Genomic DNA, 27771 nt, shown 5'->3' on the forward strand with positions numbered 1-27771 from the left:
TCAGAAGGAAAAACAACGTCCTTTTCTCTATCCACTTTCTCCCTGCCATGCATAATAGTATAGATTTCTATCATGTCACTCCTTACTCACTTTTTCTCTAAACCTGTCCTCAGACTGCAGTCACTCCGTCTCCTTGATCATTTGGGTTGCCTTTTGCTGAACCTTTTCTGACTCTACAGCATCCTTTTCTGAGGTTTGATCTCTCTGGGGCTATTGATTCCATCTAGGAATTCAGCTGGATATTGTAATACTGGCATGGACAGGCATTTAATGTTCTCTTTAGCAAGCGGAAGGCTGAACGAGCTTCTAACTGCATGTGACAGCTGTGTTTTGTTTTGCTTTGCTTAATTTGAAACACTGGTTGTCTGCTTTAGAGAATTCGGATCTTAGCAGGATGGGATTTGAGAAATGAATTGTTAACTGCTTCATGGTTCGTGAGCCATCGATATTGAGCAGTGTGCCCAGGCACCCAGAACTCTTAGCCTGTTCTTTGTCATATCATCGCCATCATCAAATTTATTGCCAGCCCTTCACCAGCGCATCCCAGGGCAAATTGCAACAATGTGAAATTCAGAATTTAAAACAGTTAAAACAGGCTACCTTCGCAGGAATAGGGTGGGCTCTGAAGACACACATCTCTTAGGAATCGAAGGCCAGATAAAGAGGTGCCTCCTCAGCATTCACTGAAAGCTGTATAGTGAAGATGGCAGATACACCTCTATGGGGAGGAACTTTCATGATTTAGGGGCTGTTGCAGAGAAGGCCCTCTCCTGGACCATCACCACCTGAAACCTCTGAGGGTGGAGGAAGTACCAAGAGCACCCCTTCTGCTGATCTTGGCACCCAGTAGGGTCTGTAGAAAAGGAGGCAGTTACTTAAATACTAATATCAAAGAGGTTCAGTAAACACCCCCAAAGAGGAGATCACAAGTGACAAAAAGGTTGTATCTGAGGAGACATCTTTTGTAATCATGCAAGGCTGGGACAACTATGAGGATGAGGAGGCTGGCCATAAAATAATAGATTTGTGGAGCTGGAAGGGATCCCAAGGGTCATCAAGTCCAACCCCTTACAATGCAGGAATCTCAACTAAAGCATCCATGACAAATGACCATCCAACCTCTGCTTAAGAACCTCCAGTGAGGTTTAAAACACGGCTTGCTGCTCACTGCCTCTGAGGGAAATTAGTACCCTGGTATTCTAATGACAGGTGAGTGGTCCTTCCAACCTGTCAAAGTTGTGTCATGTGAGGGAGTGGGGGAGATAGTGACTTGGTTCAATCCAGCTTTCTGCAGGATTCAGGTGTGTGAGAGAGTTTTCCACAGGGAAGCCTCTCATGCACCCAAACCAAGAGTTCAGTCCAGCTTACTGCAGGAGTCAGCTGCATGGGCAGCAAATCCTGTCACATCAAATCACAGGTGGCCATGTTTTTGGGGAAATGGTCTCATGGGCCTAATGGAGAGGTTTGGTGGGCTCAGTCTAGCCTGTGAGCCAGAGGTTCCCAACTTCTGTTCTACATGGACCAATCCATTGCCATCTTCACTTCACTTCAGCTCCTAATTGCACTGGACATTTTCACCTTGAAATACTAAGTCTGTTCTCTCTCACACACACACCCATCACTTTTCTTTTTTCTTTTTCCTGTGGAGGTTGTTCAAGCTCTGTTGTTATGACAACTTAGCCCCTTCTCCTGGCACCTTTTCTCCTCAGCTACCTGCGAGACAAAGGGTGACAAAGCATTCAGCTAACTTTCCCTCTTTACATGTGTGACAAAAACCAACAAACAAACCCACAACACCATCCCCACCCACTGAAGACTTTTGACTCCTTCACACACACATACCTCACATGCACACAAAGATGGTTTCTTCTTAGTGCTTGATACTCTGAAGCATAATTGAAAGCCCTCAGCTTTTGTGAGGGACCAATGAAGGCTTCTTGAATAGAAGGTACTTCCTGCAAAGTGCTTATATTCTTATCTATAAAGAGTGAGTTAAGGCAGGGGACAATTGCCAGGCAGCTGCTTTGTAAAGAAGAAAGAAGGCTAGTGTGGAAGGTTTCCAAATAAGTTTGGAAGGGGGCATAATAGACATGCCAGGGAGGTAAATGGGTTTAAGATAAGGTTCTGTATGTCAGGTTAGACCCATGGAGAGAGAAATTCAAGGTGCTCTTCTCCTGTTTTCTGGTGGCAGAAATCATAGGATCATAGATCTATACCAAGTGCATTTGACATTTCTTCAATAATATTGAGGTAGACTTTGAACCAAGTGCTTCACTGGTGTTCTTCAGAATAATAATAAGTGGACAAAAAGGCATAGTTGAGTGGTAGAACATCTGTTTTGCATGCAGAAGGTCCCAGTTTCAATCCTCAGCATCTTTTCTTTTTAAGTTAGTTTTTATTGAAGATTTTCTTGTGTTACAAAATAAACAAGGGAAAGTACATATATCATCTCCACTTTTGATTCATAGAGTCTTTTTCACAGTTCGTTAATGTTCAGTATGATACACTAATGTCATGGACATCTTACGGTTGGGGAAAGAGAAGGGAGAAAGAAAAAGAGTGAGGAAGAGATGGGGTATTGTTCTATTGTTCTATTAATCCCCACCATCTTCAGGTAGGAGTGGAATGAGACCCCCTGCCTGAAACCCTGGAGACCATCTGCCAATTGTCTGATTCAGCTTGAGGCAGCACCCGCTTCCAGATTGCAGAGGTTGGCAGTCAGCCACCTTTGGTGCCATCACAGATGTACAGGCACAAACACAGACCCTAACCATTCATCAATAAAGATGGCATCACCAAAACACATGCGGTTTCAACACAGTGTTATATTCAGGCGCAGTAATCCCAGCTGCATACACACCCCTTAAGGAGAACCTAGCCTGCATACTCTCCTCTCCCCCTGGACTATGAAAAGTCCCTGTTGCAAGTCCTACCCAGAGTTTTGTATAGAGTCCTATTCTCAGGCTGGGTAAGATTAGAGATGGGCTGACTCACTTCTGATTGACCGTAGAAATAGCTTGCTACATTTTTTAAACCAATCTGAGGTTCATAAATCATCTGGCCAGAGTCCCCAAGACTCTCCCACTTTTTAATTTCCATATAGTGTGCCCTTATGGGGCAGCAAAAATGGCAAGAGGTCATATTGCCCTTGTTCCCTTTCTTATTGCATTTGATGCGTTGCCACTTAAATTGGGTACGGTGTTGGAAAACAGGTTGGGAGATTGGGGGGCTGGGTTGGTTGGAGTAATCTTGAGAATGATGATGATTTATTAGACTTGTTAGTCACTTGTCCACAGAGGTCCCAGCATGTTTAAAAACAGAAATACATTATAATTTTAATACCTTCATTCAAAAACACAAGTAACTGGCATTTCCATCAATTGCCATTTGTTCCAGTTTAGCATTGAATAGTGGGGTTTCTGTGGGGGGACAGACGCTCAGACCTGTGCGTAGAAAGCCTAAAGGGGCTTGCAAAGCTCATGCCTTCCTATGAGTTTTTATAAGCCCTTGAGTTTGTATTGAATCTAAAGCTTGGAGAACTCCACTGACATTCCTAGTTAAGATACAAATACCTGTGAGGAACCTGAATTAAAAGTGCAGCAGTCAACAAGGGGCGCCATCTTTAAACATGGCCTGCACACAGCACTGACATTGTGTCAAAATATTTTTGCAGAGGGTGCAAAGATACCTGCAGAAACCCTGGAAATTGTAGAGTTTCCCATGTCACCATTTGAAAAGCTTTGTTCTAGAGATATAATACACAGAGAGAAAGGAATGAGAAGGGAAAGGATGTGGGAGCTCTTGGGTGACTTCTCAGGAACTCACCACCTCACACTCTCAGGAGCTGTGTCCTTGCGAAGGAGGGATTTGGTCTGAAACCTCTGCAGCATCTACGATTTTTCTGTTAGAGAGATGTTATCATCCCTATTATGAGAAAGGGCAGAGAAGGCCGGATATCTTAATAGGGAAAATTGAGAGTAACTCTCTGGAGTCTTGGCTCTCTGTACCATCCTCAAGCCACTACATTATGCATTCATGGTTTTTTAAATATAATAAAAAGGCTGAAAGTAACCATTATGATAATGTCCAGGTCTCTTGACAACTCAGAACCGTAGTCTTTTCTTCAAGGATTTCTCAATAATGTATGCTGAGAATGCAATAACTTTTTTTTCCAGAAAGATTTGAAATAACACAGAGGCTGCCATGTCCCTGTATAAACTATTCTGACTTCATTACTTTTGTTTTCAGTTTGGCTTTGTTCCCTCTTGAAGAGATGTGGACAATTATGAGCAATCGGTAGAGAAGAACTATGATGCCCAGTAGTTTCACTTAATTAAATTGTTACAGCAGGCAAAGAGGTTGACCACTAGGGATGGAGGAGAAATTTCATTTAAAAGCTGAATCTATCAAATCCACACCTTCCAAAACAAAATGTGAACCAAATCACAGCTATCCTTCAAAAATGGCACTTATCTGAATTTTGCAATGAGTGTTCCAACCAAGCTGTGTTTACAAAACTGCATTTGTTGGGGCAAATTGCTTGTAAAATAGTGTACATTGGTCAAAACTGTACATAAATACGTGTCTGTTAGGGGCAAAATAGCACTAAGTTTGTGATTCACCATATCTTAAGCAAAAAAACAAATACATACATTAAAAACAGCATTACGAAAGTGTAACAGACTGTGTGTGTGTGTGTGTGTGTGTGAGAGAGAGAGAGAGAGAGAGAGAGAGAGAGAGAGAGAACATCCATAGATGCAAAAAAGTCATAAATAGCTAAAAGCCAAAGGCCTAATGAAAGAAGAGGGGTTTTGCCTGAGGCCTAAAGATATGTAACAAGGGTGCCAAGTAAGCCTCATTAGGGACAGCATTCCACAAGTGGGGTGCCATCGCTGAAAAGTATGTTAGGTGCATCTGAATGCCCATTTTGCTACAGTCTGCTCACATTGTCCTTTCCATCACAGTTTATCTTTCTTTTCACTTATCACAGGGCTGCAGATGGGGAAGGCGTTTGCATCTGCGAATGCTCCCTCGCAGAGAAACACCTTTCCTGAATGTGCACATAATAGCTCAACAAAACAAGCATCCATGTGGCATAGTGATGTTGGAACAGGGAGAGACAGGTTCAGATTGCTATTCAGCCATGAATCTCACTAGATGTCCTCAGGCCAATGGCCTGCAGCCTGACCTGCTTTGTTTACTCGAGGTTACCAGTAACTCTTTCTTCTCTCTCTCTCTCTCTCTCTCTCTCTCTCTCTCTCTCTCTCTCTCCTGCTGGCTGACTTTCCCCAGTGTGCCAGATCCTTCCAAAAGGGGTGGTTGGTGTTCTGGGACCATCTTCAAGTCCTGCTTCCAGCTCCATCATCAGCAATATCTGCGGAGAGAAAGAGGTGAGTGGTGTGCATCTTGCTCTCAGCACTGCAGCTTATGGACAGAGGTTTGCAATGCCTACATGCAGCCAAGCAACTGGAGATTAAGGGACAGGTCACAGCTCAGTTGGTAGCACACTTATTTCGCATGCAGGAGTTCTCGGGATCAATATTTGTTATCTACAGTAATCTACAGCACTCTCTCTCAAACATCGTTCTTTAACCCTGGGTCCCTAGGTGCTGTCAGGCTATGAATTCTAAGACATTTGGCAAAGCCATCTAAGACATTTGGCAAAGCCATCTGGGGACCCAAGGTAGAAGGACGCTGCTCTGAAGGGTCAGATAGCCAGGGAGGGAGGAGGGACCTCTCTGCCTGAGAACTTGGAAAGCCACTGCCAGACAATTTGCACAGTACCAGGCAGAATTGACCCATTCTGATTCAGAAATAAATCCATGTCTGATCTCCTGGCAATTATGTTAGCGCTTATGCGACTACACCTCCCCCTCCTTCTATCCTCAGTACTCCATTCCTCTCTTTTTTTTTTTGGAGTCTTACATCTAATACAAAATCCTCATGGTAGGTTTCCAACCGGTGCACTTGATTTAATGTTGGATAAGCCCCACACTCCCTGTGCTGACCAATCCCCATTCCCAGGGAACAGAACGGAGCTCTCATAATTCACCCGCTTAACTCCTAGTCGCATCTCACTGCCATTTAGTGGACTCTGAAACGTGTCCCTTGCCACAAGGCTTTGGGAGTGATGGAAAGTCAACATGTCAATAGGAGGCATTCGCAAATAAATTGCAGTAATTCGCTGCCTTTGAGTTGCATGAGTCAGGAGGTGTGAGAGCTTTCTGTAGCTCAACCTTTCTCCAAAGTTTTTAAGTTGTGTAATGGATGCAGTTCTGCCTAACCTCAGCAAGGGCAGTGTAGATGCCAGAGAGGCATGTGAAAAGTACAAAACATGGCCACAGAATTCACTTTCCAGCTTCCGTGCTTCTAAAAAGCAAGTTACTGTCCTTTATTGTGGTTGTGCCCAGACCATATATTTAAAGCACATGATACCCCCCAGAGAATATTGGGGAATGTAGTTTAACCCCACAGAGTTACAGTTCCCATGATTCTTTGAGGGAAGCCATGTTCTTTATAAATGGATGGTATGTACAATGCCATAAATACAAATAATTAAATAAAATCATTTTTGTCTCACCCTTTCTCCCTAAGAAGATCAGAACTGAATAAATTAAAAAGAGCCCATATAAATTGCAGCATGGCATCCAAAATACCGTATTTTTCATCCCATAGGACGCTCCATCCCATAGGACGCACCTAGGGTTTTTTTTTGGGGGGGGGGAAATAAAGGAAAAAATTTGTTCCTTTATTTCCCCCCAAAAGCAGGTCGGGGAAACCGAACCAGGTCGAGGAACAGCGGGATGGCGGCGCTGCGCCTCCCTGCTGTCCCCCGAGCTTGTGGGGCTGGCCGATGTCTGCCCAGTGCGAGGGGCGCTCTGCTTCAGGGCGCCCCGCCCACCGGGCGGCAGGCTGCTATCTGCAGTGTGGGGAGCTCTGCGGGGAACTCCTGCAGGGCTCCCCATGCTGTGGATATCTGTCCCGCGGGCGGGGCGCTCTGCTTCAGGGCGCACCGACCCCTCTCGCTCTCCAAGCTTCAGCGAAAGCCTGCATTCACCCCATAGGACGCACCCAGATTTCCCCTTCATTTTTGGAGGGGGGAAAGTGCGTCCTATAGGGCGAAAAATACGGTACCTAGGAGAGCTCAAAAGCCTGGTTTTTAACAAAAACTAAAAAAGCAGCGAGGGAGCCATACAAATTTCCTGCAGGTGGGAGTGCCAGAAGCCCAGGGGTCAACACAGAAAAGTTGCTGTCATGTTTGGCAACCCTACAAATACCTGAGAGGACAGCAAGATGGGTGCCTTGTGGAAGATCTTGATTCTCAGGCAGGGGTATGTGAACAAAAGTCATCCTTTGGGTGACCTGGACCCAAACTGTTCAGGGCTTTATAGATTAAAAACAACACTTTGAGCTGTATTTGGAAAGGAATAGGTGGGCAGTGGGGTTGGGGAGAGGGATAACATGAACCTTGCATCACACCTTCATGAGGGTGACAAAAAAACAAGCTTGAAGTCTTCCCCATCTCGGCTCACTGGGGTATTTTCTTTCAAGTCACTTTGTTAAAATTCATATGTGCTTGAGTGTCTATTTTCAAAAACATCCTTAGTTTCCTTTCACCAGGGTTAGCCCAAGACGTGTTGGCACCTGAGGTGAACCACAAAATGGCACCCACACACATCAGGGAAGAAAGATCTACATCAGGAAAAGGGGGGCGGGCATAAATATATACATTTGGATCTACTGCCCCTATGGATCTTGCCACCTGAGGCAGCCGCCTCACCTTGCCTCATGTGTGGGCTGGCAATGCCTCTACCTATTCTCCATGTTATCCTTACCCAGGTGCACCTATCACCTTTTGATGCCCTTATTAGAGGCTAGAAAAATATCTGTCATTATAATGGGCCTATAGAGAAACAAGGGAAGAGATGTCAACCATATTTGGGGGTTATTTAGTCCTCTGTTCTTGAAACTTTGCACCAGTCATGTCCCACAGAGCAAATTTTGAGCTGGAACATTGGTTAGTGGGAGTGTACTTTCCTGGTTGAGTCTCTGACACCTTTAGTTAAAAAGGGGTCTAAGGCAGTAGAGCTAGAAACTTCCTGGCCCGAGTTGGCACTTCTGGGCTAAGAGCTCCAATGGTCTGATGACCCAGAACCATGTTTCCTAATCCATTTCCAACAGCACAGCAGCTAATTTGCAGAATCTGCCATATCTTTGGTTCAATAAAGGGACTTTCAGAAGGTCAGAACTTATGAGATCAGCCTGTAGCTTGGAGCTTTAAAAGAATTTGGCACCCATTGCAAAGGAAGCTGATTTTCAGTTCCATTGAGACCATGGGATTACGTCAATTTGCTGTCTCTCTCAAGACAGCCATTTGAAAAAAACATCTAGACTTTGATAGGACGGAGAGGCAAATCTCCTCAATGCTTCCTAAATGGTTGATGTGAAAGGTTTCACAGCAATTTATTTGAGTGAGAGAGTTGTGTGTTTTTTTTAAAAAAAGAAGCTGTTGAAATTAGAAATACATTAAGGTTTAAATATTTAATGATTTTCTTTGTGTCTTTGCTGAAATCTGTGATAGCATCTCTGAAGTCTTCAAAACTGTAGTGCTTTATTCCTTCTCTGTTACATTATATGCGTATTTCTTACGATTATGCTCTGCTACATACCTGGCACTTTATAATCCCTGTAAAATTATATGCATCTCTGGATAGTTTGCTTTGAGGAAACACCGTGAAATGAAAGCTTAGAAGGGCAAGAAACACTCCCTTGTTGGCAACTGTAGTGGGTGCACTGTTGTCTCTGAGCAGAGACACACAGGGGCATAGCGTCTTTTGCTGACACCCGGGGCTGCAGGCAGAGTGGAGCGTGTTTGCCCAGCTCTCACTGCCCACACTGCTGAGTGGGTGCTCACGCACTGGGCAGGGGTGGGTGCAGAGGGTGCTCTTCACTGCTGGAGCCAGGCAAGGCCCGATGCAGGGAGCACCTGGTGTCCCCCCCCCAATTGTGCTCCGGTCCTGGGGCAATGCCCCCCTTGCCCCCCCCCATGCTATGCCACTGGAGACACATGACAGATATACTTTAATCCAACAGAGTTTGATCGGGCTCGCTGAGAACAAAGCCATCCCCTTTCCACATAGAACTTCTGCAGTACCATATAGCAAAATGGCCCAAATAATCCTCTGCAGGTGACATTAGATAAATTATGGAGATGCTTCTCATTCAAAGGCCTGTGTGATGATTCTGCTGCTCTGAACACCCACTGTGGGCAGCCTGTTCAGCCCAGACAACCTGCATTCCCCATTGTCACTTGGCTGCCCTCCCACCTGTTGTTGCCAAAATGCTAGAAAGGGTCATCCCTGCTGCTCACTCACCACTTCTTTCTCTCTTCTTTCTCTGCCTGTATCTATTTCTGTTGCACACTGTGTGTTTGCTGGCTTGCCCCAGTTCAGATTGAGAGCATTCTTCAGTGTCAAAGCGCTGCCATTAGGAGCTCCTCTTTATATTCATCCTCATTTACTTCATCTCAGTCCATTGATCTTGGCCATTTTTCATTTCTTCAAGCATTCTCAGGTCTCATCCACACTTTTCCCTCACCACATATTTTGATTGCATTGTGTACCAATTAATTCCCCCAGGCCCGAGAGCTTTTCTCCTTCTTCTGCAGCCATGCCTTGCAAAAATCTGATCTTACACCCTGACTTGAAGCAAAATCCCTCCTTGGAATTTCTGCACATCTTGTAAGATCTGATTCAGCAAGTAAGATTGGAGTATTGCAAGGCACAACTGCGGAGCAACAATAAAAGCTCCTTGACCCGCCTGTGGGAATTAATTGATACACAATACAATCAAAATGCGGGTCAAGCAAAAGTGTGGACACGCCCACAGTATTTCTGTCATAGTAAAGCGGGTATGTGGGACACGGGTGGCGCTGCGGGTTAAACCACAGAGCCTAGGACTTGCCGATCAGAAGGTCAGTGGTTCGAATCCCCGTGACGGGGTGAGCTCCCGTTGCTCAGTCCCTGCTCCTGCCAACCTAGCAATTTGAAAGCACGTCAAAGTGCAAGTAGATAAATAGGTACCGCTTTGTCAGGAAGGTAAACAGCGTTTCCGTGCGCTGCTCTGGTTTGCCAGAAGCAGCTTAGTCATGCTGGCCACATGACCCAGAAGCTGTACGCCGGCTCCCTCGGCCAGTAAAGCGAGATGAGCGCCGGAACCCCAGAGTCGGCCACGACTGGACCTAATGGTCAGGGGTCCCTTTACCTTTACCTTTAAAGCGGGTATATCCAGGTGCAGCTCAGATTGGGGAGTTTGGGCACCATGTTTCTGTGCTGCTGATCCCACACAATCCGGACACACAAAATTATTCATCCCTGGGGTGGTGCCCTACTGACCTGTGCTGGCTGCAAGGTTGCATGGCTGGAGACTTTCTTCCATGAGTAGACGGCTGTATTTCACAGGGACAGATCCCTGCTTCTAGTGCCAGAGAAATTTCTCCCAGTGCGGGGCAGAGGGCAGGGATGCATTGAAGAGAAATGAGCAGAATAGTTCAGGTTCTAGGACCCAGAGATGCCTGGCAGGAGACAGTGTGTCACAATGTGCTGAAGCTGGGAAAGGCCCCTACCTGAGATGGAGGAAGAATGGCCTCAAGGAGTCAGGAGTAGAAGAGAGTTATGGTGGGAAGGCAGCAAACCTGTCCAGCACCCAGCTGCAAATTATTGGTTTGACTGCTACCCAATAGCATTATTGCCCTGCATTTTTTCTGCTGTGAATTCTGAAAAAAAATATCTCAAGAAATTGACATATTTGCACATGGAGAGGGGATGCAGGGCTTCATCCCACTTAAAAATACAAAAACCAACTTCCTATCAAGAAGATGGGTTGCACCTGTTTCGGTTGAATAGCCACAAGGTTTTACCCATCCAAGTATAAGTGTTAAATAGCACAGCAAATCTAGGTTGAGTGTGGATTTCACCCAAAACTGCTGTTATGAATGACCACTCTGCTTGGTTTTTTTTATACCGAAGCTTCAGCAGAATTTTTGCAGACTGTACATTTTACATTTGATGACCAGTTGACCTCACTGTTTACAATTTCTTTTCCCTTTCTGTGCCTGTGTAACAGACACATATCCTGGACTGCACACCTTGCAGAAATATTTCTGGAACTAGAGCTGTACCTAATAAATGTTCCGTATCCATAGTGTAAGGGCTATAGCTCAGCTGCAGAGCATCTGTTCTGCATGCAGAAGACTCCAGGTTCAATATTTGGCATTTCTGGGTACTGCCAGAAACCCTGGAGAGCTGCTGATAGTCTGTGTAGACAGTACTGAACCAGATGAACACATGGCCCAAGTGTAAAGCAATGTGCTACACTCATATATCAACAAAGCAGAAGAGAGGAGAGTTGCCGTACAGGTTCAAAGCTGAAGCAGAGAGATGTGTAGAAAGAACAGCCCAAGGTCATCCAAGGTTCCCAGCTGAGCCAAGAGTTTGATCCCGAGTCTTTCCCTCCATACCGATCCCTTCATCCAGTTGACGGTGTTTGGCTGCGAGGCTCGGATTCCATCTGGCACTGCTGAATGATCAACAAGCCCATCCTCATCCTGTGGGTGCCCCGTCTGCTTTAGTTAAGAGAAGCTGCCTGGAGGCACACAGCCTGCCTTTCTCCCTCTTAATCAACCCCGGGCTGAGGGCCGTGGAGTGAAATCGAGGCGGATAGCAGCTTATTGCTCTTTAACTTTTCTATTACCAACCAAACTGCTTATGCCTCCAATAAAACAGCCACCGCAGCTGGTTAACAGCCTTCCCCCAAGAGGTGTGTGATTGCAGGCACAGGGCAATAGCTTCCGGAAGCCCTGGTAATGGAAGCAAAGAGGACTTGACATTTCCCCTAATGTGGCATAACCAGATGTTTCCCTTTGCCTCGTTTTATGCTTCTTCCAAATCATTTGCTTTGCAAAAAAAAAAAAGCACATTTCTCTGTTTTCCCCTTACATCTCACAAGCGCTCTGAACCATATCATCCTCTTGGATCTTCCGTACCTGAGGTGGTCCCCTGACATCAGGTCCCCCAGATGAGTATAGGAACTAATGCTTTGAAGAAACCACTCAGTTCCCCTTGCTCAGAGCCTGGTGTCAGTGAGGTTCCCTGGGAGGCTGCCTTTCTCTCCTTTGATTTATTAATGGCAAATGAGCTATTATTAGGACTCATGGCTCTGGTCCCTCTGGAGAACGAGTCTTGTGGTAGCAGATTTGTTTCTGCAAATGCAACAGGAGCGCAGACTCAAATGACTGGCTGAATTGCCTTTAATCCTTCTTAGAGACTAACAATGGGGGTGCAGTTCTGAGAGTTTTGCAACCAATCACAGAAAATCCTGCAATGAGGAAGTCCTGCAATTTTTAGATCAACCACTCCAACACATTATGCCTTGTCAATCTCTTATCTAAAGGTGGGCAGTTGAGAAAACTCATGTAATTTATGTCTGGGGAAGTGAAGTGATTTAAATCAGTTTTGGCTGGGGCCTGTTGGGAAGGCAAGGCGGGCAACAGTAGACAGAGCCAGAGCCAATGGCAGGCAGAGCCAACGAATTCTAGTTGTGTCCCCATCCCCATCCTGGCTGAGTTCTGCAAGGGGAAACACTGGGACTAAGGAGGAGGAGGAGGACCACCACATGTGGTGGTTGTGTAAAGTAATTAAGAAATTCTGGGAAATGATCTATAATGAACCAAAAAACCCCCAAACTTAAGAGAACATCTCCCAAGAAACCAGAAGCTTTCCTTCTGGCAATAGTAACAACAGAAGCCTCTCTCTCTGGACTTCTTGCACAAAAATGGGAAACAGAAGTAGTACCGACCAAAGAGGAACGGCACTTTAAATTGCTGTAATATGCGAAGCTAGCAGGTCTGACTAGTAAGATAAGAGAACAAGACAAGTGAACAGTTTATTCATTTTGAACTGTATGTAAAAAAAGAATAAAAAAGCGAATAAAAATTACCTTTTTTAAAAAAAGGAGGAGGAGGAGGAGCCTAACAGACAGTGCCACCCCCTGGACTGGTAGCCAGCTGGGTGGCCAAATCATGGTTATACAGCAGGCATAGGCAAACTTGGCCCTCCAGATGTTTTGAGGCTACAATCCCCATCATCCCTGACCACTGGTCCTGTTAGCTAGGGATGATGGGAGTTGTAGTCCCAAAACATCTGGAGGGCCAAGTTTGCCTATGCCTGTTATTCAGTGAAGCTTGGAAGAGTGAGGACACACAATGCATTGTTAAACTATGGCACTTGCTCTGGTGGTCAACAACTCAGACTGCTTTAAAAGAGGATTCGACAAATGCATGAAAGAGAATTTTATCAATGGTTACTAGCCAGGATGGCAACACTGTTACGAAAAAGGAGCAATGCAGCAGCGAGCTGCAGCTGGCTGGAAAGCCAAACAGGATGTTGCTGTTTGGGACTGTACCGTGGGAACAAAGGGACAGTCTATTCACTGTACTGAGCACCGGATGTTAGCTCAGAGTGTCATCTGACCTGTACTGGAAGTACAGGGGTGGAGCCTCTCTCTCTGCTGTTGGTGTTTGGAGAGTGCAGACGTGTTTCTCTGTACTGCTGCAAAGACAGAAATAAAGGCATGTAAATACATTTCTGTCTGTCTCTTTCCCCTCCCTGGGGGAGGCAGGGAGGAGGGAAGAGTGGTGTGTTCTTCTCACGTTTGAGGAGGATCGCCGATAGAGACCTCGCCTGTATCCTGCCGGGAGTCGCAGACGGGGAGGTCAACAAGGAGCTCAAGCCGGGTGCCTGGAGAGTGGCCAATTCCTCTGACAAGGCTTGAGATTCCAACAAACACTGCCTCCTTGTTCAGAGGAAGTAACAGGGGGCATAGTGGGAGGGGAGGCAAGCTGCCAGGTTGATGGCCCAAGGTGCCTTTTTGGGGTGGCACTGCTCACGCTGCCCTGCCAGTCCTGCACCACTTTGCAAGTTTGGGATCTGATCTGAATGATTCTCCAGGAGAATCATGCAGACCAGATTCTAGCATTGCAAAGCAGCCATGTGCTCTTTGATCCTGCCCTCGCTTCTCACACCACCCTGCCAGCCCCAAGTCACTTTGCGAGCCTCAGTGGTGAGAGCTGGGCTGGTGTGGCAGGCTCCGTTCACCCTCCACCCCAGGTGCCAGCAAACCACGCTATGCTACTGGTCAGTAATGCTTCTGAACCCCAGTTGCGGGAAGCCACAGGAGGGGAGAGTGTTCTTGGGTTCTGTTTGTGGATGTCCCACAGGCATTTGGCTGCCCACTGTGGGAATAGGTTACTAGCCATTGGCCTGATCCAGCAGCCTGTTTTATGTTCTTATTATTTGGGATCCTTGCACTTTATTACCATTTAATTTTCCTTTTGGAAAATGCATTCACCACTTTGAGGGGAGTTTTTCAGAAAAGAGCAGTTTATCTACATTTTATCACCACTGTCACCACCTCTGTATCTTAAAAGCAAATCCAGTGGTTGCTGGGCCACTTGTCCAATGTAGCAGGCTCTTCTGATGTTGTTATGACTAGCTGTTAAGAAAAAGGCAGCCGGGGAGGTGGCAGGATGAGGCCCCGTTCACCCCAATGCACCAGCCTCCACCGTTGCGCATATTCCCCGAATGATTTATATACGCATTTTCCTTTCTCTCCCCCTTTCAGGTTCCCCATTTCAAGGTTGCCCCCGAGGAATTCCTCAAGCTCCAGTTCCAGAGATTCACGACTTTGAACCTCCATCCCAGCAACACTGACATCAGCGTGGCTGTTGCTGGGATCCTGAATTTCTTTAACTGCACCACTGCCTGCCTCATCTGTGCCAAAGCTGAATGTAAGTTGCTTTGGAAGGCTGCCCACGGAGCCAAGCGTCCACCCTGTGCCATTCCAATTTGTAGAAATCGTCAAGACAGCGATGGTTGAGACCGGAGACAGAAAATCCCACCAACACCTCATCCCATTCCTGGCAGCAAAAAACACAATTGATTAAACAACTAATCATTTGCTCCTCTTTTGTAACTCCCAGAATCAGTGACCCGAGGAAGCCGCTTCACTCTACCTAAAGATAGGGCCGGCACACACCTTTGTGGCAAGGGCAGGTGGTGGGAGAAAAGGGAAGCAAAGCCTTATCATGGAAGCTAAATGAAATCTTTCCTCTTAAAGTCTCTGAAAATCTTTAAATGAAGCAAAGTGCCAGACTTTGTATGATGAAAGACAAGCTGTGAAGCTTTGTGTATTCAGTAAATATGATGTCCAGCACTGAACAGTGATTCCGGATATTGACTACTGTTTTGTAGAATTCTTCGTCAGCGTGGTGGGAAGATATAGAATTGCTTCATAAACCTGAAAATGAAGGCCATCATCTAAAAATTTCATTTTCAGTTTATGAAAAAAAAAATTCAGTTTATGAAGCAATTCTATATCTTCCCACCACGCCGATGAAGAATTCTACAAAGCAGTAGTCAATATCCAGAATCACTGTTCAGTGCTGGACATCATATTTGCTGAATACACAAAGCTTCACAGCTTGTCTCTCATCGTGCAAAGAATGGTACTTTGCTTCATTTAAAGATTTTCAGAGACTTTGAGACTAAAGATTTCATATTGTACTTGTTATGGTTTGAAGGAATTCTATAAAAGATTGTCTATTGCGTGCTGCCTAGATATTGCTGATGTTCTCTTTGCAACACAGGGGTTTGTTTGGTTACATATCATGGAAGCTGGCTTGCAGTCAAGGGAATTCTTATTGTGAACAAACCTACACTGAACTGATTCTCGTAATTTCAGAGCACATACATTTTGATGCAGAATTCAGATTTCGTTGCCTTTCATTTTGTCTCTTGTGAAAAGTATATAGGGCTCTTCACACCATAACCAATGTGAAACAACAGAGCTTCACTTGCCCGCTCCCTTCCACTTACCACCCAATGTCTGCAACCTTCTGAAAATGAATAATAGTGTACGTGCATGTCTTCCTACATGTGTTCCCTGATACATTCAGGGGCCCTCTAGAGTGACAAGTGTATTAGTGTGAGTGCATTCTGCAAATATGGCCAAATTCACACAATATATGTAAAGCCCTAAGATACCACTTTAAGCAGTCATGACTTCTCCCAAATCATTATGGGACCTGTAGTTTGTTTAGGGGGCTACAGGTTGTTGGCAGCCTCCCTCATACTCCTCCCAGGGCTACAATTCCCATAGTTCCCTGTATAGAGGGATTGCTTGTTAAACTGCTCTGGGAACTGTAGCTCTGGGAGAGAAATAGGGGTGTCCTAACAATTCTCAGCAGCCTTAACAAACTACACTTCCCACTTCTTGGGGGGAGGGGAGTCATGTCTGCTTATAGAACTTTAAATGTATGGTATGAATGTGGCCATATTCTTGATCCAACAATAGTGCATTACTGGCAAATTTATTCTTCTTCAGTTGCTTCTGGGATTCTTCCCCAATGCTATCACACTATTGCTGTTTGGAGGGGCTACGGTGCGACACAATATACCAGAACATTTGTGGTATAATATAAGTACAGGATTTCAGCAGGAAGCTACAAGATATGCACTGAGAGGAGATGAAGTAGTGCCATTGCCCCAAAATTTTTTCAGGCACAAACAGCATTGAAAGTGGAATGAATTTATGCACACTCTGCAGGTTGATCGCTGCGTGTATAAATTTATTCTCTGCGTACATGCACTTATGTGCTAACCCACAGGTGTTGCACACTGGAAGGGTGTAGAATGCAAGCGGTGTACACAGATGCCTGGCACTGTTCTGTCCCTGGTTAATTTGATCCTTCATTTAACAGGATCAAAAAAGCTCAGGAACCAAATCGCTTTTACAATAGCACGGCACCCAGCCGTCCATTGAGTCAGGTTCGATTGCTTTAATCAGGTGTGATTGGATGAACCGGTTGCTGACTGGGGTGCAGTGGTGTAGAAGAGGGAAATGACCATTCACAGATAAAACTGTGGTGCTGCCCTGCAAGCCTTGATCATGGGCAGCCTTGGGGATGCCCCATCTTCCAAGGCACAAGGGAGAAAGAGCTGCAGATCAGCTTCCTTTTTTTCTTTTCAAATCTTTCTTTCTCTGAAGGAGGAGTGGAAATTCAGCACTGAATGAAGACACCTCTGTATGCAATGAGAACTCAGTTGAGACAGGGACGGACTCCATTCCCCCCCCCCCCCTTCTCTAATGTGGGCAAGATGGAGTTGATGATTTATGGCTGCTTGTCAACCTTAAGGGGGGGAAATAGGAGGGAGTTTTGTGGGTTAATGGGAGAGTGGCAAAATTAAGCTGTGTTGCGCGAGCTCTGAAGCCAGGGAAACAAGGGCAATCCTTCAAGGCTGAGATTCTGTGGGATTCCAGGAGGAGATGGAGCAGGGGAGGGTCACGAGCAGGCCTCCGACTCAGATGTTGCCTCCACTGTTTCCCTTCTCACAGGGAGAAATGAGCCATGATTTCCCACGTCTGTTTAAAAATGGTTTCTCGCTGATCCTAGGGGATATAAAGCCTGCTTTAAAGTTCCCCGTCTTCGCTTTTTCCCATGGTGGTGCAGGGGAGTGCAGAGTCCTAAAATTTCTTTGCAATCTCTCAAGAGACGCATGAGAATCCCAGGAGTCAATTGACAGAATATATGCTCAACGACATAAAATATGCTGTGCACACAAGACAGTCCAGCAGGGTTCAATCTCCAGCAGGGCTGGGTGGGAGAGTCTTCCTGAGATTAAGGAGAGCTACTGCCAGTCAGAGTAGATCATGCTGGTCTTGATCCTAGCTGTCAACGTTTCCCTTTTTTTAAGGGAAATTCCCTTATTCTGAATAGGATTCCTCGCAAGAAAAGGGAAAAGTTGACAGCCATGGTCTTGATGGGAGAATGGTCTGATATAATACAATGCAGCTTCAGACATTCAGATGATGCCTGCTTTTCCCCCAGCACATTTCTGGAAACCTTATGGGCTAGGAACATGACTGTTGGTTTGTTAAAGAAAGACAAGAATCTCAGGATGCCAGTTTCCAAGTCAGCACTGTGCAATTGAAGGTTCATGGGATAGCCAAAAGTGTTACCGCGCATTCTTCAAGCCATAGGAGCCAACTCCTAGGGGCCGATGTCCCTTCAGCTGCCCCCAATAACAATTTGAAGGGGTTGCCCCCCAAAAAAGTTAATTTGCATTGCCATTCAAGTGCCACATTTTGTGATTGATTATGTGGGGTGGGGTTTACCTGGCCCCCACCAATATGCAAGTTAGCACCCCTGTTCCAAGCCTTATGCCCAGGTCTGCCTCTGTGTTGTGGGAGCACAGATAATTTTGCCTGAGCATCCCAGCTTTGATTTGCATTTTAAAAAAACATCAAGTCACTGCCCCATATTGATTGTGAAGGTAGGCTTACAAACAAGTGGGCCATGTATCTGTTCAAATCTCAGAAACCAGAGGGATGAATGAATAAATTTACCAGCGGCTGGGGCCTGAGCTTGAGTGCCCTACATAACGCTTCCCCATGAGAAAATCTGCATAATGTATACTGGTTGTAGAATTTAGCTTTCTCTGAGTGCGTAATTTGGGGGTTTGAGTGGAAGCAGAGGGTATACCTGACAGTGACCTAGCCCAGTTCTTTGCCCAAGAGGCCTTATTTCCCATCAGACAACTAAACAGACTGCCGCTCGCAGCAGAGGAATGACTCTAATGCAGCCCACGTCTGATTCTGCCTCTCCCTTCCTTGGTGGTCCTCGTTTATGTACTTCAAAGTTTCAGGGAGGTTCCTACAAGACCCGGCTCATGTTCAGCCTGTAAAACAGGCCCTTGAAAGAGCATCCTTCTGTTGGCGACAAGTGCTTCAGAGCCTCGTGTTAGCGGAACAGAAGGAAATCTCTTTGGAGAGGAACAGGCCCCTCTCTTTCCTTGTACAGACTAGGAGCCCTGAAGGATACAGCTGTCAGAGAAGACAGTAGTCTGGGGTGAAGGAGTTGGAGTTAGGAGAGGAGGGCCCAGAATATAATATTATAAAATCATGCATGATTTGGCGGTTCCCTCATTGCGAGAAGTGAGGTTACAGGGAACCAGGCAGAGGGCCTTTTCCATAGTCACGCCCGCCCTGTGGAACACACTCCCATTAGATGTCAAGGAAAAAACCACTATCTGGTTTTTATAAGACATCTGAAGACAGCCCTGTATAGGGAAGTTTTTAATGTTTGCTGTTTTACCCAGTCAGAAGGGAGGCATATAAATATTAATAATCTGGGGTTTTCTGGATGCACCCCAACATAAAGAGATTTAGGAACTAGATACCACTCTAACTAAGCATGCTCTGTCCTGATTTCTTGCATTTCATTTCCTTGCATTTGTAACCCATCTTTCCTCCTAGGAGCTTTTAAGTCAGTATACATGGCTTTCCCCCCACACCCCATTTTATCCGCATGACAGCATTGTGAGGTATGTTAGGCTGAAGTAGAAGAGTCATAGAATTGTAGAGTCGGGTGGAACCATTAGGATCATCTAGTCCAACCTCCTGCAAAGCAGGAATATGCAGCTGTCCCATACGGGGATCGAACCTGCAACCTTGCTGTTACCAGCACCACGCTCTAACCAACTGAGCTACAGTGACTGTCCAAGTCACCCAGTGAGTTACACAGCTGGCTGGGGTTTAAAATATGAGGCTGCACATACACCATACATTGAAAGCAGAATTCTCCCCCAAGAAAAAGATAAACCTGGGAATTGTAGTTTTTAAAGGGCCCTGTGAGGGGTAAACTACAATTCCCAGGATTGTTGCTGGGTGGAGAGGAGGTGTGGATTAGTTTAACCTCCAGTTTGCTAGTAAAACTGAATTAAAGGGTAAAGGGGACCCCTGACCATTAGGTCCAGTCATGACCGACTCTGGGGTTGTGGCGCTCATCTCGCTTTATTGGCCGAGGGAGCTGGCGTACAGCTTCTGGGTCATGTGGCCAGCATGACTAAGCTGCTTCTGGCAAACCAGAGCAGTGCATGGAAACGCCGTTTACCTTCCCGCCAGAGCAGTACCTATTTATCTACTTGCACTTTGATGTGCTTTCAAACTGCTAGGTTGACAGGAGCAGGGACTGAGCAATGGGAGCTCACCCTGTCACGGGGATTCGAACCGGCGACCTTCTGATCAGCAAGTCCTAGGCTCTGTGGTTTAACCCACTGTGTTGCAAAATGATGCATGTCTAAAAAATGCGTCGCCAACATGAAACGTTTGGAAAGCTGTGCTCTAGCTATTTCACCCAGGTGTGATCAGAAGGAAGCAAGAAAGCTCAAGTGGGCAGGTCCTGCAGCAGAAAGGCAAGGATTCAAAGGGGCAGAGCCAGATGAATGTGGTCCAAGATAGACTGGCGGTCAGAGCAGGGAAATGAGGAAGGAGGGGGGGAGAAAAGAAGGGGAGAGGAGAGGAGAATCTGCTCAGCGGCTCTCCAAGAAGTATGAGATGCTCAGACTAAGGAACAAAGCCTGGAGTCATACTTATATATCACCAGCCACACCTCTGCTGCTTGGACTGGTCATGTTGTACGGATGCTTGATTATCGTCTTCCGAAGCAACTACTCTATTCCGAACTTAAAAATGGGAAGTGTAATGCTGGTGGTCAACAAAAGAGGTTCCAAGACTCTCTCAAGGCAAATCTTTTTAAAAAATGTAGTCTGAACATTGACAACTGGGAAACACTGGCCTGCAAGCGCTCCAATTGGAGAACAGCCTTTACCAAAGGTGTCATGGGTTTTGAAGACGCTCAAACTCAAGACGAAAGAGAGAAATGTGCCAAGAGGAAGGCACGTTTGGCAAACCCTCACCATGATCAACTCCCACCTGGAAACCTATGTCCCCACTGTGGAAGGACGTGTGGATCCAGAATTGGCCTCCACAGTCACTTACGGACTCAGTTTTAAAACCATGTTTATGGAAGACAATATTTCTTGACTACGAGTGATCACCAAAGAAGAAGAAGTTTCGATTGGCTATGCTGATGAGTCACAGTACCTTTCTTGGTGATCACCTGGATGGAGCTACAGTACAGGAGACATCAGGTCAAGCACTCTCCCTTGGCCTGGTGGTAGCTCTGGTGATGCAGTGAGTTTTGCGACGGGGACCTTAGTTATGAAATAAAAAGCACTTGGGATGAAGCACATGGTGTTTGAATAGTCCTTAGTGAAAGGGCAGGAATCGCATGTGCTTCAGTCATCCAGGGCTTAACACTTCGTTTCCCACAAGGCAGCTGCCTGGTGCAGCCCCCTCCCCTTATAGATCTCCTTCCACGTATCCTGATCCTTCCCAGGCTTCAGATCCTGGTGCATGCTTTTCTCCAGCCCCTATTCTTTGGCTTTGCCTCCTTACCCTTCCTCTAGCAGATCCCTGGAAGTTGGCCCTTGTCCCACAGCAATTAGCAGCTACCAGGCCAGGCCATATTCTGCTGGTCAAGGCAGTAAAATAAATGGAGAAAGAGGCAAAGATTTATGTTTATTGGGGCAGGTGGGAGGTCTCGCCTCCTAAGAGGCAGCAATTCTCTCTGGTGTTTTCCAGTTTTATGTCTAATTTCAATTCCCCTCCAATAAAATTAGATCCTGCTCCTTAATTTTACAGCCCTGCATTTATGAGACTGGTTGGAAAACACTGCCTGCCTAATTCAATGGCTGAATGGAACTGCAATTTATGTTGAGCTTTCATTGCTCCTCTCTTGATTAGTTGTGCCCCTGCATGCACACACAGAGACAGACAGACAGACAGACAGACAGACAGACAGACACACACACACACACACACACACATTTTATTCCTACTCTATACGAGTGTGGCTATAAAATAACAGTGCAATGTTATGCTGACTTCCTTTGCTCACACAGTCATTGAATCTTAGTGGCTGAGGCAGCTGTCCTTGGTTTTGTATATAAAGGATCTGTGATGTCATCATGTCGCTGTAATTCTGCAATGGTTGGACTTGACCTGCAAAGGCACACTCCCCCATGGTCTCCTGAGACAGACAGATGCCAACAACTGTATATCATTATGCATTATTTGTGGACTGAACACAATACCAATTCCATTTTCTGGATTGATTTCCATTCTGGGCAGGAGATGAATAGACAAACACCAGCAAGTTCCTTTTCCATTGGAATTCTCTGAGATCCATGGTTGAGCTATCTAGCAGTTCAGGTTTAGCAAAGTTTTTCAATGAAACATGCTTTTTTGGGGCTGTTGGCAGAATTCTAATAAGACCCTAGAATCAGAAATTCAAATGTAGAATTGATCGTTAAACATATGGATCCAAGGTTTTGTGTGGTCTCCTTCTTACTGCTTAGATCACTACTATCTAAACACACTAATGTAAAAGAGCTGTTCACCTGCTGACTTGCAAAAAGGCTTACATTGATCTAGCAAGCTCATCTCTTGGAAAACTCTCTCTCTCTCTCTCTCTCTCTCTCTCTCTCTCTCTCTATATATATATATATATATATATATATATAGCCAAAAGAAGGTAGGGAATGAGCTTTAACATTGACTTCCCTCCCTTTCAGAATGGAGAAGAAAGACTCCTCAATTGCTTGTGAATGTAAATTTCATTCTGTTTACAATGGAAGTCATGTTTTCTTTTTTTAAAAAAATCAAGAGGTGCTTTTTTAATATGAGCAAAAAGGAGTCATTTAGAGCTTGTGTGTGTGCACACACATGCACTTAGCTCAAGTTAGTAAAATGCTTCAAATACTTAATGTTTCTAGCGGAAGGAATCACAAAAGATTACTGGTTGCATGATTCCTCCCTAAAATAAACATCATTTCCCAGCAAAGGCCAGAGGGGAGAAATGTGAGCCGTGGGTGGCTTTAAACCTACACAATTGTGAAACAGGGATAAGCACTGTTTTGACAGCTTAAGTGATGCCTAAGTGACAAGGAGGCCTCCTGCATAGTACTAAATCCCACCTTTAGTAAAAGAAATTCTGCTCCTTCGCTATTGCTGTAGGATTAATCTTCAAATGAATTCCTATCTCAGTAAAGGGTGAAAAGAAGAAAAGAGGGCAGAGGCAATGTGAAGGGATTTGCATAGGCAAATAGGTAGCCCAAGGAAGAAGGAAAAACCTTCCATCTAGTAGTGCTTCCTCATTGCTTTAATACAGGCATAGTCAAACTAAGCCCTCCAGATGTTTTGGTACTACAACTTCCATCACCCCTGACCACTGGTCCTGTTAGCTAAGCATGATGATGTTAGCTAGGAAGATAGGAGCTTCCTGCAGCCAATCAGGAAACCTTGGTTTCCTAATGTTTTGGAAGTCGAATGGACTTCTGGAATGGATTCCGTTCGACTTCCAAGGTACCACTGTGGTTTACAACAGAAGCATAGATTTACCACGAATTTTATCAGTCCTCAAGCTTTATATAGCCAGTGCTAATGCTTTACAGTAATGTAGCTATGCTCTTCCTCCATGCTCAGAGGCAGAAATGCTTCTGAAGACCAGTTGTGAGAAGCCACAGGAGTGGAGAGAGCTCTTGAGCTTGGGTCCTGCTTGATGGTTTCCCACAGGCATCTGGGTGGCCATTGAGATAGCAGGATGCTGGCCTGATCCTGCAGGCTCTTCCTAGGTTCTTAGGATGCTAGATTGGATGGGCTGTTCTTACATTCTTAACTATGAATGGAGGAATAGGCTCTTTAGTCATGGACAGACTGCTGTCTGGTTAGGTTTGAATTACCCTACTTTCCCATGTATTAGACAACCTTTTTTCTGAATTTTTTTCTGATAAATTGAGGGTCGTCTTATACACAGCTTAATATGCTAAGTAAGCAAGGGCTGGTACTGCGGCGGTAGCAGGGAAAAGTCAGAGAGGAGGCTGCTTATCTGCTCTTCCCGGCTTTGCTTTTGCTTAGTCGTTTAGTCATGTCCGACTCTTTGTGACCCCATGGACCAGAGCATGCCAGCACTCCTGTCTTCCACTGCCTCCCGCAGTTTGGTCAAACTCATGCTGGTAGCTTCGAGAACACTGTCCAACCATCTCGTCCTCTGTCGTCCCCTTCTCCTTGTGCCCTCCATCTTTCCCAGCATCAGGGTCTTTTCCAGGGAGTCTTCTCTTCTCATGAGGTGGCCAAAGTATTGGAGCCTCAGCTTCACGATCTGTCCTTCCAGTGAGCGCTCAGGGCTGATTTCCTTCAGAATGGAGAGGTTTGATCTTCTTGCAGTCCATGGGACTCTCAAGAGTCTCCTCCAGCACCATAATTCAAAAGCATCAATTCTTCGGCGATCAGCCTTCTTTATGGTCTGGCTTAGGAAGAGTATTTGGCGAGTGCCAGTATGCGGTGTATTATGGCACCAGTTCCGTCAGCCAGAGCGGGGGATCGTCGAAAAGCTGCTCAACAGCTCAGCGAACTTACAAAATAAGCTCAACAACTGTTGAGGGCTCCCCAAAATAGGGGTCATCTTATACATTGGGTCATCTTATACATAGAAAAATACGGCACATGATGCTACAACAGCAGCAAGAATACTCATCGCAAAGTACTGGAAGATGCAAGAACTACCCACCGTGGAAGAATGGCAACTGAAGGTGATAGACTATATGGGACTGGCAGAAATGACGAGCAGAATCCGTGACCAGGGAAGCGATACGGCGCAGGAAGATTGGAAGAAGTTTAAAGAGTATCTAAAAAAATATTGTAAAATTAATGAAGGTTAGAAAAATGTTGGATTGGTTATTAAGGGGTTAAAAGCAGTAAGGGATAATTGGAAGAAAATATCTGTTACTAAAATTATTTTAAAAGTAGGGAAAGGATTTGCTGAAAATTGAATCTGAAATTAGAATACAGAAAGGGAAGGTATGAGGAAGTCGTGAAAGTAAGCTTAAAGAAAGTAAAAATTGAGGTTATACGTGTTTTATCTTTTGTATTTGTATGTTATGCCTTTTTGTTTTTTTTGTTTTTTGTTTTTTCGTTATGGTGTTTGTTAAAACTTCAACAAAAATTTAATTAAAAAAAAAAAGAAAAATACGGCACATGCTTTCTCGGACTTCTGCAGAGGTGGAGGATGCAAGTTTGATACCCTTTGAGACCTATGTATCCAGATTTTTTTCCCCTGATGTCTCTGGGGGTTTAATGCACAGATAAGCTGGTGTTCGTGCCAAGGCTTTGGCCTCTCCTTGGCAGGGCTGGCCCAAGACACTTTGGCACCTGAGATGAACCACAAAATGGTGCCTCCTTCCCAGCCAGGGAAGAAGGGGTGAGTGAAGATCTACATCAGGAACAGGTGGGGATAGAGATCTACACTGGAATCTGCTGCCCCCATGGATCCTGCCGCCTGAGGCGGTCATCTCACCTTGCCTCATGAGTGGCCTGACCCTGCTCCTTGGAATGGAGAGATGACCTGGGCCATCAATACTATCACTTGCAAACATCCACAGTCATCCAGAGGAGTACTAGTTGTTCCCCGTGTTTCAGAAGCTCCACTGGCTTCAAACTAGAAGCCGGGCAATTAGTGTCACTGGTCCCATGCTATGGAACATCCTTCTAGCAGTGGTTAGGCAGACAGCCTCAGGACTAACTTTCAGAACACCTTGAATACCTTTTTATGCCAACATACTTATTTAGTTCTTCGAGGTTGGCATCAATCCGTCTCAGTAGGATATAATGGAAGAGGTGAAGTCAAACTGTTGGAGTTACAGCACCTGCTGTGGTTGTAGAGACCGATACAGGGGAGACATGTTTTGTTGCAGCTGGGCAGATGAAGGCATGCAGCTGTGCTGGTGCAGGTGCGCTCTTTAAATTTTATTAAATTGAGCCAGTTATTTTTATTGTTACAAAGGAACTGAGGGAAGGCAGGGCCTTCCCAAAGCTCCAGGACATTATTTCATGGCTGAAAGCTTTACATCTATTGATTAACAGCATGAATCATGAATCCATTTATTACTGAATAAAATTCTGGATTTCTTAATCAGGTTCCATCTGATTTTAATTCCGGTTCTGCCTGGTGAAAAGTACCACAGTAGGAGGGAGGTGGAAGAAGGAGGAGGTTCGGCAAGAAGATTGTCCAAACATGAGCTCGTTTGTCTGGGTTATTCATTTGAGAGTAACTATTATCTTCATTAAATATCCTCAAAATGTCACCTGCAGCAAGTTATTGCAATTGTTACTTTAATCATTTAAAAGTGAGGCAGTTAATCAACGAAAAACATTGCTTTCAGAAGCAATCGATTCAAGGGGAACAGTATTATAGATGCCAGTCTTTGATTGTTATGGACGTAAAGACTGCACACACAGTTTTACATGGATTTTGAGTGCTGGGGGCGTAAATGTTGCTTTAATCAGTGTGTTTTATTGTATTTATTTTTACTGCACAAATTCACACAGGTAGATAATAGTCCCTCACATACACATGCAATATTTCTGTCAGGCAAGGTACCTTAAATTACACAGGCAGAGCAGTGTTAGTTCAGTTCAGGCGGGTGGCTCAGACTACCATTATAACAATCAAATGCTCTATTCATTATAAAAATGAAATGATTTGTCATAACTGGATTAGTTTTGGAACAGAAAACCTAGCTGCTAAGTGCTAGAAGCTGACAGAACTTCCAGAAGAGTCAAAGAAAAGTGTTGGTTTCCAAATTTTCCTTCTTCTCTAGTCTAGCCCCTGAAATGCAGGAATAGGCAGCTGTCCCTGCAAGGGAATCGAACTTGCAGCCTTGGCGTTATCAGCACCATGTTCTAACCAACTGAGCTATCCAGACAATGGCTACCTAGTGGCATGACACACCACTTCCCCTGAAAAACAACCCAAAAATACACTTATAAAGTACTCAGGAGCAAACAATAAGGAAAGTAAAGGAAAAATGCCAATTGGAGACTTAATAAGAATAAGAATAAGAATTTATTATTTATACCCCGCCCATCTGGCTGGGTTTCCCCAGCCACTCTGGGCTGCCTCCAACAGGAGATTAAAAATGCATTAAAACACCAGTCATTAAAAGCTTCCCTAAACAGGGCTGCCTTCAGATGTCTTCTAAACGTCTGGTAGTTGTTGTTCTCTTTGACATCTGGTGGGAGGGTGTTCCACAGGGTGGGTGCCACTACCGAGAAGGCCCTCTGCCTGGTTCCCTGTAACCTCACTTCTCACAGTGAGGGAACCGCCAGAAGGCCCTTGGTGCTGGACCTCAGTGTCCGGGCAGAATGATGGGGGTGGAGACGCTCCTTCAGGTATACTGGACCGAGGCCGTTTAGGGCTTTAAAGGTCAGCACCAACACTTTGAATTGTGCTCGGAAACGTACTGGGAGCCAATGTAGGTCTTTCAAGACTGGTGTTATGTAGTCTCAGCAGCCGCTCCCAGTCACCAGTCTAGCTGCCGCATTCTGGATTAGTTTTAGTTTCCGGGTCACCTTCAAAGGTAGCCCTGTATAGAGCGTATCTGAGACATTGAAAGATGTCTCAGAGATGGGAAGGTTGCAGGCAGGGGAGGAATGGCAAGTGAGACAATGATGAGCCCAAATGAAGTTGTGCAGTGATGCTTCAGCATTTGCAGGGAAATAAGGGGGTTTTAGACGTTGGAAAGGTGGCACGAGAGGATTAGAACATTTTATTTATTCATTCATTTAAATAAATGTATATACCATTTGATTATAAAAAAGAGAAAGCCTTACAGTAGTTTACAAAAAGAATGCAACAGAAAAATTATCAATTATTTAAAGCATTCAAAAAATAATCAAGATCATTGTTAAAAACCGGCTTAGCATTCTACATGTCTGGGTAGGCTTGTCTAAAAACAAAAATGTTTTTAGCAGGCA

At 45.2% G+C, this 27771-nt stretch overlaps 1 protein-coding gene across 2 annotated transcripts in view; it reads left to right on the forward strand.

The window, feature by feature from the left end:
* GRIK4 (glutamate ionotropic receptor kainate type subunit 4) overlaps positions 1–27771 on the forward strand; it is a 475610-nt gene that overhangs the window by 294438 nt on the left and 153401 nt on the right. For both annotated transcript variants that reach the window (XR_013390818.1, XM_028708037.2), the window contains exons 4-5: positions 5293–5390; positions 14680–14845. Coding sequence is in view for 1 of the 2 variants with exons in the window: in XM_028708037.2 (XP_028563870.2) it covers positions 5293–5390; positions 14680–14845 (264 nt within the window). In the remaining variant the exon portion in view is untranslated. The remainder of the gene's footprint in view (positions 1–5292; positions 5391–14679; positions 14846–27771) is intronic.

Source organism: Podarcis muralis, chromosome 15 (assembly GCF_964188315.1).
Source record: "Podarcis muralis chromosome 15, rPodMur119.hap1.1, whole genome shotgun sequence".
NCBI lineage: Eukaryota > Metazoa > Chordata > Lepidosauria > Squamata > Lacertidae > Podarcis > Podarcis muralis.